The sequence below is a fragment of the Mastacembelus armatus genome, chromosome 14 (assembly GCF_900324485.2).
Source record: "Mastacembelus armatus chromosome 14, fMasArm1.2, whole genome shotgun sequence".
Taxonomy (NCBI): Eukaryota; Metazoa; Chordata; class Actinopteri; order Synbranchiformes; family Mastacembelidae; genus Mastacembelus; species Mastacembelus armatus.
In genome coordinates this window covers 1676393-1689703 of record NC_046646.1, presented here as the reverse complement: position 1 = coordinate 1689703, position 13311 = coordinate 1676393, and the positions used below count along the sequence as shown (strand labels likewise).

The 13311-nt window shown below is 42.0% G+C and overlaps 1 protein-coding gene across 2 annotated transcripts in view; it reads left to right on the top strand.

Annotated features, from left to right (window-relative positions):
• esama (endothelial cell adhesion molecule a) overlaps nucleotides 1-8898 on the top strand; it is a 68327-nt gene extending 59429 nt beyond the window's left edge. For both annotated transcript variants that reach the window (XM_026328333.2, XM_026328334.1), the window contains exons 3-7: nucleotides 3828-4029; nucleotides 4137-4292; nucleotides 5222-5344; nucleotides 5513-5645; nucleotides 6112-8898. In XM_026328333.2, the coding sequence (XP_026184118.1) occupies nucleotides 3828-4029; nucleotides 4137-4292; nucleotides 5222-5344; nucleotides 5513-5645; nucleotides 6112-6634 (1137 nt within the window). In that variant the 3' untranslated portion in view covers nucleotides 6635-8898. The remainder of the gene's footprint in view (nucleotides 1-3827; nucleotides 4030-4136; nucleotides 4293-5221; nucleotides 5345-5512; nucleotides 5646-6111) is intronic.
• Nucleotides 8899-13311: the final 4413 nt, after the last annotated feature.

The window sequence follows — 13311 nt, the reverse complement described above, 5'->3', positions numbered from 1 at the left end:
CTCTGCCCTTTTTTATATGGAACATCTGTGACGAGACATGACCAGTCCAGCTTATTGTCTAGATATTTGTAGGTCGGCAACAATTCAATGTCCACACCACAGATGTTGACTGGATAAGGAGGGGGTTCAGAAAATCCACTACCATTTAATTTATCTCAGTAGGAGGCAGTTTTTGTGATTACAGTCACTGACATATAAAAAAGCTCTCCGTAAAGCCAGAACTGCATACTATTCATCACTAATAGAGGAAAATAAGAACAATCCCAGGTTTCTTTTCAGCACTGTAGCCAGGCTGACAAAAAGTCACAGCTCTGTTGAGCCCAGTGTTCCCTTAGCTCGCAGCAGTGATGAATTTATGAGTTTCTTTACAAATAAAATCACAACTATTAGAGATAAAATTCAGCAGATGCTTCCTATACCTGCAATAAATGAATCTCCTACTACAGTAGCTCTTGAATCATCTGTAGGACCTCAGTTATGTTTAGACTGCTTCTCTCCCATAGATCTCTCTGAATTTACATCAGTAGATGCTTCATCGAAATCATCAACGTGTCTCTTAGACCCCATCCCAACTAGACTGCTTAAAGGCACCCTGCCATTAATGAACTCATCTTTATTAGACTTGGTAAATTTATCTCTAGTATCAGGCTATGTACCACAGGCCTTTAAGACTGCAGTAATCAAACCTTTACTCAAAAAGCCTAGTCTTGATCCAGGAGTCTTGGCTAATTATAGACCAATATCCAACCTGCCATTTATTTCTAAAATCCTAGAAAAAGCTGTTGCTAAGCAGCTATCAGACCACTTACACAGGAATGAACTATTTGAAGATTTTCAATCAAGATTTAGAGCACATCATAGTACAGAAACAGCACTGTTGAAAGTTACCAACGATCTTCTCTTAGCCTCAGATAAAGGACTTGTTTCTATACTTGTCCTCCTAGACCTTAGTGCTGCATTCGACACCATTGACCACAACATCTTATTACAGAGACTGGAGCATGTGATTGGTATCAGGGGAACAGCGTTAAAGTGGTTCCAATCCTATTTATCGGACAGATTCCAGTTTGTTCATGTCCATGATGAACCTTCCACACAATAAAAAAGTTAGTTATGGAGTTCCACAAGGCTCTGTGCTAGGACCGATTCTGTTCACCCTGTACATGCTTCCTTTAGGATATGTCATTAGGAAGCACTCTATTAATTACCACTTCTATGCAGATGACACTCAGTTATATCTATCTATTAAACCTGTTAACACAAACCAGTTAACCAGACTTCAAGCCTGTCTAACTGACATAAAGGCCTGGATGACCAGTAACGTTTTACTTTTAAACTCAGAGAAAACAGAAGTCATTATATTTGGGCCAAAAAAATCTCAGAAATAACTTTTCTAAAATTATAGCTACTCTAGATGGCATAACCCTGGCCTCCAGCACTACTGTAAAAAACCTTGGAGTTATTTTTGACCAGGACATGTCCTTTAACTCACACATAAAACAAATCTCTAGAACTGCATTCTTTCACCTGCGCAACATTTCCAAAATTAGGCTCCCTGTAAAATATAGAATAGAATTTAAAATCCTTCTTCTCACATACAAATCCCTTCATAATCAAGCTCCTTCATACCTTAAAGACCTCATAGTACCATATTATCCCAACAGACCACTTCGCTCTCAGAGTGCTGGTCTACTTGTGGTTCCCAGAGTTTCCAAAAGCAGACTGGGAGGCAGAGCCTTTAGTTATCAAGCTCCTCTCCTGTAGAACCAGCTCCCAGCCTGGGTTCAGGAGGCAGACACTCTCTGTACTTTTAAGGCTAGACTTAAAACCTTCCTCTTTGACAAAGCATATAGTTAGGGCTGGCTTCAGGCAACCCTGAACCATCCCTTAGTTTTGCTGCTATAGGCCTATTCCAGGGGTGTCAAACTCATTTTATGTCAGGGGCCATATGGAGGAAAATCTATTCCCAAGTGGGCCATACCAGACCGACAAGGCAGCTAGCTCCGGGCCAGCTGACAGGTATAGGCCTACTTGTTCAGCCCCGGTATAAACAGTTTGCCTGCTTAACATAATTGCTATTGCGACACCCATTGGACACATTTAGAACATCAGTTTCTTTCATTGAAAAATTGCAGCTAATTTAAACTTCAAATCATCTTGCGGGCTGTATTAAACCCGTTTGCGGGCCTGATCTGGCCCGCGGGCCGTAAGTTTGACACCCCTGGCCTAGACTGTCCGAGGACCATCGGTGCACTGAGCTCTCCTACCCTACCCTAAAGTGCCTTGAGATGATTTGTATTGTGATTTGGCGCTATACAAATAAAATTGAATTGAATTGAATTAAATTGAATTGATTGGCTTTTTGATCAACATGCCCTATAGGATTTTTGTGCCAAATTTGGTAGACTTGTGACAAACTAAATGTTTGGCTCTCCATTCAAATTTTCAAAACGTTACACAGGGGGTGCAATAGCGTCTATTGTGTGATTTTGTTCAATCACCTGGATTCAGGCACCCGGCGTCTAAAATTCATCAATTGGTCAGATTCAAATCCGACAATGCGTGTGCGAAGGTGCCAAAAACGTACGTCAACTTGCCGCGTCCGCCAAAGGAAAACCGTAAAAATTATCATTCGGTTAAAAGCCCAAGGAGCAGTTCGTTCAAGTTCGAGGTGAGCAAAAACAGCGAACTCAATGACCTCAAGATAAACTCCCAACTGGTGGACTTCTTGTTGGTCATATGACCTCGACATGATAAGCTTTTTTGCTTGGCCCGACATGAAGAATAAACATGCCAAGTTTGGTGAGCGTGCGATGAAAAAAATTTTGTTGGCCTCTCATTGGCGTAATGTATTTTAATTTTTGTCGGTTGCGCTGAAATGCCATTCTTTTGAGGTCGTTTATGAAACCTATAAAATATAACATTTTCACGCGATTCTGATTTCTGGGCAACTTTTGGTGAGTTTTCACACATGTTCAGGGGGTCAAATTTGAGGTCGTTTCGGAGAAAAATAATAATTATAGGGAAAAATAATATTTCTAACGATTTCCAGGCCCACGTCTGCCCCACAACCACACCATAGACATTTCTGAAAGGTCTCGCGCATTGCCACATCATGGCTGGGTGTGGGTTAACGCAAGACGCGATCAGTGCCTAATCAAGTTAAGAGTGAATAAAACAAGCAGTGAATGAATTCACACTTGATGCTTTAACTACTACATCAGGCAGCAGCACTGAAAACTACAGTGTGTTCATGGTAATAGTTCATAGTTTGTGGACAACAATGGCACAGTGGAAGAAGACCTTGCATACACACACAATAATTATTAGTATCAAAAAATGCCTATGCAACTGCATCAGGCACTAGATGGTATTCATGAGACTAACCACTTACAGTAAATATTTAAAATTCAGAATATAAAATCCCACTAATTTCACTAATTTTATTTTCTGCCTGATTGCTTTCTGCCTTGTGATCTAGCAACACAACAATGTTGACATTATGTCACATCACATCCTACCATAATCCAACCTAAGACTGGTGTAATACATTTCTTTTAAACCCTTGGATGGAAGAAGTTTCTAAAGAGCCTTTACCAATTCTGTATAAAATGTGTTTCATTAAATCAGTTTACACTATGTTTCAGAAACAGGAAAAGGTTCTTCAGTTTTCTGAGCAGCACATCGTAATATCAATTACTCTACACCGTTGGTTAATATTCAGATTCACTCTGACCCTTTTGAGCCTGGATACAACTGTATTGATATGAACTGGGCACTAATATGGATGTTTGTTCTTAAAGTGTTCTCTCTGTGTTTTTGTCCAGATCATCTCTTACACCAAGGGTTCCATGAGTGTGGGGAGCTCCCAGTTTAGGGGTCGGGTTGGTTTTACCACTACAATGCCATCACGAAACGTGTCATTGTACATCAACAACACACAGGAGTCTGATTCAGGACGCTACTTGTGCCAGGTCATAATTCCCGATAACTCCGGCCTTACTGCTGAGCTGAGTCTGGATGTGAAGGGTACAATACAGGATCTGTTTAAGACCAAGGAAGATTGACATACAGTACATGCAGTATGTTGTATAATTTAGCAATAAATAGGTTGTAATGCTCTTCTCTTCCCTCAGTACCACCTGCTGTTCCTAAGTGCTCGTTGTCAGGGAAGCCGGTACTGAAAGGAAATGTGACTCTGAGCTGCATGTCCAGCTCTGGAAAGCCCATTCCTCTGTACAGATGGAAGAAAACCAGTCCCACCTCTGAGGTCTTCTTTTCGCCCATGCTCAGTGAGTGGCATCTTCTCGGTAACTAATGGGGCTTTTCCACTAGCACTACTCAACTTGACTGGGCTCCACTTGTTTTTGTGGTTTTCCATTAGAGAACAGTACCTGTTACTTTTTTAGTACTTCCTCGGCCGAGGTTCCAAGCGAGCAGAGCCGATACTAAAATGTCGTCACACACTGCAGGACACTGATTGGACAGGGAATGACGTCACTCGAAGAGTCATGAGCGCAACATCTGACCTCATCCAAAACAAGAATCAAAAACCAGACATTTAAAAAAAAAAAAAAATTGGCAACAGCAATGTTTGTTTTTCAATTTTCGAATCAAGTCGGGTAGAGCCGAGTAGTGCTAAAACTGTGTAGTGGAAAAGTGTTCATTCTCACTTGGGGCTCACCTTTATAGTTCTTCGCATGTTAAATCCATTTCTCTTTAAGCTTAGTTAAGGAATCTTATACATGGTTTGTAATGTTTTACTGCTTTGACTTCTATAGATTGTGATTCCAAACATCATATTTCTTTCATTTTTTATTCATTTCCGAATAATATAATGCATTTATCTCTGCCTTCATGAAAATGTTTTTGGCATAATTGGCAAAATAATTGGCATAATTGGCAAATTTCACATTACAGTTGACAAAAATTGAATTATTTCTTTCAGGAACACATGGAATCTTAGTGATTATGCTGTGATAGTTGACGTAGTCTTGTTTACACATAGTCCTTATAATTTTGGATGACATCATAACTCACACTTTAAAAGTAAAATAATAATTGCATTATATCCAGAGTCTAATATGACAAAGAAATGTATGCCCCTGCATTTTAATTTTGCATTCTCATGTATGTCTATGTACAGTATATGCAAATACACATGGAAAACATTTATGTTTGCATGTTTGACTGTAGTCTGTCATGTTCAATGCTGTTTTAGATCAGAAGACAGGTACTTTAAAGCTGAGCAACCTGAGCAGTAACATGTCGGGGAAGTACGTGTGCACAGCCAGCAACTCAGCCGGCGAAGAGACCTGCTTCATCAACCTGGAGATTGTCACTTGTAATTACCACACAACAACACACACAGTGATAGTGGTTTTGTTGTTGTGTTTCAGGGTTTTTGTTCAGTTACTGTTTGTCGTTCTCGCGAACAATACAGTTTGTATGTTATGTATGTTATGTTTGCTGCTTTGGTGACATGTAATCACAGTGTGTTTTCTGATTCTAGCTACCAATGTGGGTATGATTGTTGGGGCCACAGTGGGTTCAGTGGTCGGCTTCATCTTTCTCCTCCTCCTCTGTCTTGTGTTTCTGATGAAGAGGCACCGAGACAATGAGGACGACATAGCCAACGAAATCAAGTGAGTTCATGTGGCTGAAACCCAAGCAGATGTTAAGTTATATTGTAATATAGAATATTTTAATTTCTCTTGAAAATGACCACCTGTTTACATGGAGGCCGTCCGAGACTTTCCCTGCATTGTAGTGGGTTCTTAAGTGATGAAATGAATTACTTTCTCTGGTGGCTGTATTGTTCAGAATTGTTCATCAGAGTGTAGTTCTCCATAAGCCATCATAAATTTACAGGGTTTACACTACAGATGCATATGGGGAAATTTAACGTCTTGTGAGTGCTATAAATAGAACAGTCCATTGACTCTAGGGATAAATTGTCTAGGGACAAATACATTATTTGGTGAGTTCAAAATCCAGACATTAATTGAGGTTCATCAGTTTATTGTGTGGTGCAGGATACATACACCACACACAGAATACACATACGAAAACTGAAATCATTGCATCAAACCCTGTCCTGCCCACCTGCAGGGAGGACGCTCAGGCTCCTAAGCGTGTATCCTGGGCTAAGAGTGGCATGGGCTCAGATATCTCCAAGAATGGCACCCTGTCATCAATCGCCTCCAGCCCACACCATAAAGAGCCCTCCCTCCACCACAACAACCACCATCACCTGCAGCAATACCCCCAGCGCCCACCCTCAGACACCGCTTCCATCATCACCGGCAGCATGGCCGGCTACCGACCATCCCGCCATCATGGAGCCTCCACGCCCACCCACTACAGTTACAACAGCATAGCCCTGCCGCGCGGACAGCCTGTCTCCTCTGAGGCCAGCACCAATGGGAGCTCCCTACCCAGACCAGAGCGCTACACCCCACTGCCCCAGGCCCAGGCACTGCCGCAGACCTACACCCAGCCCCAGCTGCAGCTCCAGGCTGCTCCTTCCCCACCACCACTACCCACCTCCTCTGTAACTGCCTCTAGCATCACCCGCATGGGAGGGGTCCCCATCATGGTGCCCGCACAAAACCAGGCTGGATCTCTGGTCTAATGCTAGCAAGTGGTGGCAAAACAGTGCTGTTGACAAAGTTGACAGTTGAATACTGTCTCTAAACACTCTCCAAAAGGGTCGGTTGCCGAGTTTTTAAAGGCAACTCTTTACTATTTAGCAGAATTGCAGTAGATGAAAAGGTCAGCTTCACTTGCCAAGAAGCAGTCATGACAAGATTTTTTATATTGTGTATGAACTGTATACATTGCAAACTATATATAGATATGATTTTCATACATTTGTCCAGCATCTGTTTTTTTCTACTGAGTGCATTTCTAATGTTTTTTTTTTTCTTTTTTCAAATTTAGCTTTTACATGTAATTTCTGTACTTTTCTCTTGCTGTTCTACTTAAACAAAGCGAACAGTAACTTACATACTGTATGTATGCAAGTCTCACAGAGACAGATGAAAGGTGAAAGAGGTTTGCTCAGCTTTGGTCAGTATCTTTACTTAAAAACTACCTAAAAGAGGACTCACCAAGACCCGAATAGGCCTAAGCACATTATATTATATATGTTCATTGAAGAGAATGTTGCTCAAAGGGAACTTAATTAAGATGTAGGTATTATGGGTATCTGTGCTGGAGACTTATGGACAAAAAGAGAAAACATTATACATATAATGATAAAGTTTGGCATTGTAAATTATTTTAATTTTTTTTGGCTTAATGTCTGTTGATGGTTCAGCTTATAAAATGCTTTTAGACACAATTCTTCAAACACGGATTAGCAAAAGCTTCTTATATCTGCAGTATGATGACCTAGTAATACATGAGTCCACACTTGAGTTGTAATAATTTAAAGATGCGTGCAGTGTTAAAACTGTAAATAAGATGTATTTATTTTCTGTGGAATGTGTAAGAGGCAGCGTAGCATATTATTAACCACAGCCTGTATGGAACAGATGATAGAGGTATTGTTTGCCAGTTCTTATTTAGCTCAGATAACCTAATTCTTCACTGTATACTGAACCAAAGACAATACAGTACAGTATGCATTGCTTCATTGTGATGTCTGTAACTTTGTTTTCTAAGGCAGTACAGATGGGAAAGAAACTGTTTTACTCAATGACATCATTCACTCCTAAAATACTTTCCCATTTGATTGACAAAATGCCACAATGGTTTCTCTAGATTATGTTCATGAACTAAGGGAGTGGGGACTATAACACAGCAAGCAAGGTAAAGAGTTGGGAAAAAATATTTTCTAATTTAAAACAACCCACTGACTTGCGCTTTTGTTTACTTAGGTTATCTGAGCTAAATAAGAACTGGATTAAAACACAAAAGTGATCAACAAAATGTAATAAATGCTTTATACTTGGGCGATATTAGTTGAGCTGGTATTTATATAAGAATAAGAAAGGCTGTAGCTCAAATACAGGTTAGGCACTACTCTGTGAATGACTGCTGTCTGGTAACAGAATAGTTAGCATAGTTTTTATACTCTGAAGATATTTATTGCAGGGTGAGAATGTATCCTGATGGCTACACACTTACACTGAATGGTTTCCAAGCATAGCACATATCTAACTAATCTTCCTATAAAACATTGGAATCCAAACATTGTTTTTAATTATGACTTTTTAAAACCCTATTTTGACATTTTCTAGGCATACAAATGCCTATTTAAATTGGATAAATATTACGATCCAAAAAGAAAAAATATATATATTTGTGATGATATGATCTACACCGTCATCTGTTGCTCTGTATTACCATTACAATGGAGCATATGCTTTTTTAAGTTGTACAGAAATAACATTTGGCAACAACAACCGCTGAATCCCATTAAACTTGATACACACAAATGTGGCAGGATAGCTACAGCAAAACACACAAGTAGTCATATTTTGAAACTGTGACTTATATGTATTGTTTTTTAATACAGTAGAGCAAAAGGGACATATTAAACATATAAGTTAAAGTTGTTAAAGAAATCTTTTTGATGGGTAAGACTTATTACCACCACTGTAGTCATTAACATGTACATCATCTGCATTAAAATGTATTCAAGACAAGCCTTTATTTTTATACAGATAAATGTAAGCAGAACTTATGAAAACTAAATATAGAAAGTTTCACAAACTAAAGATGAACCAAGCTAGGTTGAACTACTGGGGACAAACTGGCGGCTAAAACATGCTTCTTTATATAGTAGGCCTAAACTGTGGACATTGGTGTGTAGAGTGCACTTGTTTCTTCCATATTTATGCTAATGGAAAATTCTTTGTATAATATTTTCAATTAAATGACATATGATTAGTTGTTTTTTTGTTTGTTTGTTTTTTCTTATTTAACCATAGTTTCTTGTTACAATAAATGGGCTGAATGAACTCTTCAGTGTATAATGAGTGTCTCCATTCATCACTGATCAGAAATCAACCTCCACTGCAGTCAATGCACCTGTCACCATTATTCAATTCAGTTCAATTTATTTGTATAGCATCAAATCACAATACAAATCTTCTCAAGGCACTTTACAAAAAAAAAGCCAAAAAAACCCCAACAAGTCCCTTATGAGCAAGCACTTGGCAACAGTGAAGGAAAAACCTCCAGCAGAACCAGGCTCAGTTTGGGCGGCCATCTACCCCAACCGGTTGAGTTGAGAGGAGAACAGCAACAATAAACAACAAATAGACACTGCAGGTCGATGAGGCCAGTAAGTGCACATCACCAATATACAGCTCCAGGACTGGGGACACCTGCAGAAGGTACAGAGAGAGAGGGAGCACAAGGTTAGTGACATTCAATGGTGGAATATACATGTGAGGAGGGAGGAGAGGGGAAGGGAGGGGAGGGTTAGGGGAGCTCAGTGCACCGATGGTCCTCGGGCAGTCTAGGCTTAACTATACGCTTTGTCAAAAAGGAAGTGTTATACATTTCCAGATGTCACCACAAGATTCAAACTCAACCACTAGGGGGCAGAAAAGTTGTTCTGTTTGGGAAAAGAGTAGAGCACAGTGCCACTGATAAACGTTACCCTCCACTGAATAGGATTTATCTGTATCACGTCTAGGAGTAAATACTTTTTATATATTGTGCTGCATTTTGAAATGTGAACACCTTTTAAGGAAGGAGAACATATATTGACAGCACCACAAATGGAGAAAATATGCATATGAGTGTTGCCTCACAGCAAGAAGGTTCCTGGTTTGAAACCCATCAGGGACCTTTCTGTGTGGAGTTTGCATGTTCTCCCTGTGCTTGCGTGGGTTTTCTCCAGGTACTCTGGTTTCCTCCCACAGAACAAAAACATGTATATCAGGTTGATTGGTGACTCTAAATTGCCCATAGGAGTGAGAGTGAGTGTGTGAGGTTGTTTGTCTCTCCAGGGTGTACCCCTGCCTTTCACCCAAAGAGAGCTGAGATAGGCTCCAGCAGATCCGCGTGACCCTGGTTAGGAATAAGGGGGTGTAGATGATGGATGGATGGTTAGAGTAGCTGCTGTGGCCAGGCAGTGACTTCTGTCCTCTTTGCAGGTTGGGAATATAGAGCAATTAGCTCTCATTGTCTTTAGACAGACAGTCCATTTGTATTTTATTTTATTCTGTACAGTATTTTAATATAAAAAAAAATTTCCCGTCTCACCCCTATAGGTGGTGTGTGTCTTCCTCAATCTCGGGTCCTCCACCAGAGGCCTGGGAGTTTGAGGGTTCTTTGCAGTATCTTAGCTGTTCCTAGCACTGCGCTCTTCTGGACTGAGATCTCTGATGTTGTTCCTGGGATCTGTTGGAGCCACTCTCCCAGTTTGGGGGTCACAGCCCCGAGGGTGCCGATTACCACGGGGACCACTGTTGCCTTCACCTTCCACATCCTTTCTAGCTCTTCTTTAAGCCCTTGGTATTTCTCCAGCTTCTCGTGTTCCTTCTTTCTGATGTTGCTGTCACTTGGGATCGCTACATCTACCACTACGGCTTTCTTCTGTTGTTTGTCCACCACTACTATGTCCAGTTGGTTAGCCATCTCCTGTTTGTCGGTCTGTATCTGGATGTCCCACAGGATCTTAGCTCGGTCATTCTCCCTCACCTTTGGAGGTGTGTCCCATTTTGACTTTGGGACCTCCAGCCCATACTCGCCACAGATGTTTCTGTACACTATGCCGGCCACTTGGTTATGGCGTTCCATGTACGCTCTGCCTGCTAGCATCTTACAACCTGCTGTTATGTGCTGGATTGTCTCAGGGGCATCTTTGCACAGCCTGTACCTGGGGTCCTGCCTGGTGTGGTAGACCCCGGCCTCTATCGATCTTGTGCTCAGGGCCTGTTCTTGTGCTGCTACGATCAGTGCCTCTGTGCTGTCTTTCAGTCCAGCTTTTTCCAGCCACCGGTAGGACTTTTCGATATCAGCCACTTCTTGTATCTGTCGGTGGTACATGCCGTGCAGGGGTTTGTCCTGCCATGATGGTTCTTGCTCTTCTTCCCCTGCATCGGGCTTCTGTTGCCTGAGATATTCACTAAGTATTCCATCGCTTGGGGCCATCTTCCTGATGTACTCATGGATCTTGGTTGTTTCATCTTGGATGGTGGCTCTGACGCTCACCAGTCCCCGGCCTCCTTCCTTCCTCTTAGCGTACAGTCTCAGGATGCTGGATTTGGGGTGAAGTCCTCCATGCATTGTGAAGAGCTTCCTTGTCTTGACATCAGTGGCTTCTATGTCCTCTTTTGGTCAGCTTATTATGCCAGCGGGGTATCTGATGACCGGCAGGGCGTAGGTGTTGATGGCTTGGACCTTGTTCTTCCCATTTAGCTGACTTCTTAGGACTTGCCTTACTCTCTGTAGGTATTTGGCTGTGGCTGCTTTCCTTGCGGCTTCTTCCTGGTTCCCATTTGCCTGTGGGATTCCAAGGTACTTGTAGCTGCCCTCAACATCCGCTATGCTGCCTTCTGGGAGTTCAACTCCTTCAGTCCTGACAACCTTCCCTCTCTTTGTTATCATTCGACCACACTTGTCCAGTCCAAATCACATTCCAATGTCGTTGCTTGCTCCCCTGGTGTCCTTACCCATTCCTTTCTGGGCCCTGCTCATGTATTGAGCTATGTGCCTACTCATCTTAGCCGCTGTGATGCCCGACAGGAGCTTCCATGTTGTGCAGAGGCAGGTTATCGGACGGTAGTTGGATGGGACTGCTCCCTTTTGGGGTCCTTCAGGATCAGGACTGTCCTGCCTTCAGTTAGCCACTATGGGTGGGTCCCATCCGTTAGCAGCTGGTTCATTTGAGCTGCCAGGCGCTCATGGAGGGCAGTTAGCTTCTTTAACCAGTAGGTGTGGATCATGTCAGGCCCCGGTGCTGTCCAGCTCTTCATGTTTGAGACCCTTTCTCGGATATCTGCCGTTGCGATGGTTACTGGTTCCTGTTCAGGGAGGTTGCTGTGGTCTGCTCTCAGGTCTGCCAGCCACTGGGCATTGGTGTTATGTGATGCCTCCCTCTCCCATATGTTTTTCCAGTATCGTTCAGTCTCCAGCCTTGGTGGGTCAGCTCTCGTGTTACTGCCCTCTCACTGAGAGTACACCTTGGATGGTTCGGTGGAGAACATCCTGTTTATTCTCCGTGCTTCTATTTCTCTGGTGTACGTCTTCAGGAGTGTGGCCAGGGCTGTGAGTCGTTGTTTGGCAGTCTCCAGGGCCTCAGGTATGGACAGCCTGCTGTATTTCTTACCCAACTTCATCCCCCTAATATATATATATGTATATATTAATATAAACTAAGGTGACATTTAACAATGCAGCTTACTGTAGTTAGTTGTTTGATTTTAAACTTTACAAACTCTGCTGTTAATGACTTAAAGCCTGTCTAACTGACATAAAGGCCTGGATGACCAGTAACTTTTTACTTTTAAACTCGGAGAAAACAGAAGTCATTATATTTGGGCCAAAAAATCTCAGAAATAACTTTTCTCAAATAATAGCTACTCTAGATGGCATAACCCTGGCCTTAGCACTACTGTAAAAAACCTTGGAGTTATTTTTGACCAGGACATGTCCTTTAACTCACACATAAAACAAATCTCTAGAACTGCATTCTTTCACCTGCGCAACATTTCCAAAATTAGGAAAATCCTGTCTCAAAATGATGCAGAAAAACTAGTCCATGCATTTGTTACCTCAAGGCTAGATTACTGTAACTCATTACTATCTGGATGTCCCAATATCTCCATAAAAAGCCTCCAATTAATCCAGAATGCCGCAGCCAGAGTCCTGACAGGAACTAGCAGGAGAGATCATATTTCTCCTACATTGGCTTCTCTTCATTGGCTCCCTGTAAAATATAGAATAGAATTTAAAATCCTTCTTCTCACATACAAATCCCTTCATAATCAAGCTCCTTCATACCTTAAAGACCTCATAGTACCATATTATCCCAATAGACCACTTCGCTCTCAGAGTGCAGGTCTACTTGTGGTTCCCAGAGTTTCCAAAAGCAGAATGGGAGGCAGAGCCTTTAGTTATCAAGCTCCTCTCCTATGGAACCAGCTCCCAGCCTGGGTTCAGGAGGCAGACACTCTCTATACTTTTAAGGCTAGACTTAAAACCTTCCTCTTTGACAAAGCATATAGTTAGGGCTGGCTTCAGGCAACCCTGAACCATCCCTTAGTTATGCTGCTATAGGCCTAGACTGCCCAAGGACCATCGGTGCACTGAGCTCCCCTACCCTAACCCCCCCCCTTTCCCTTCCCC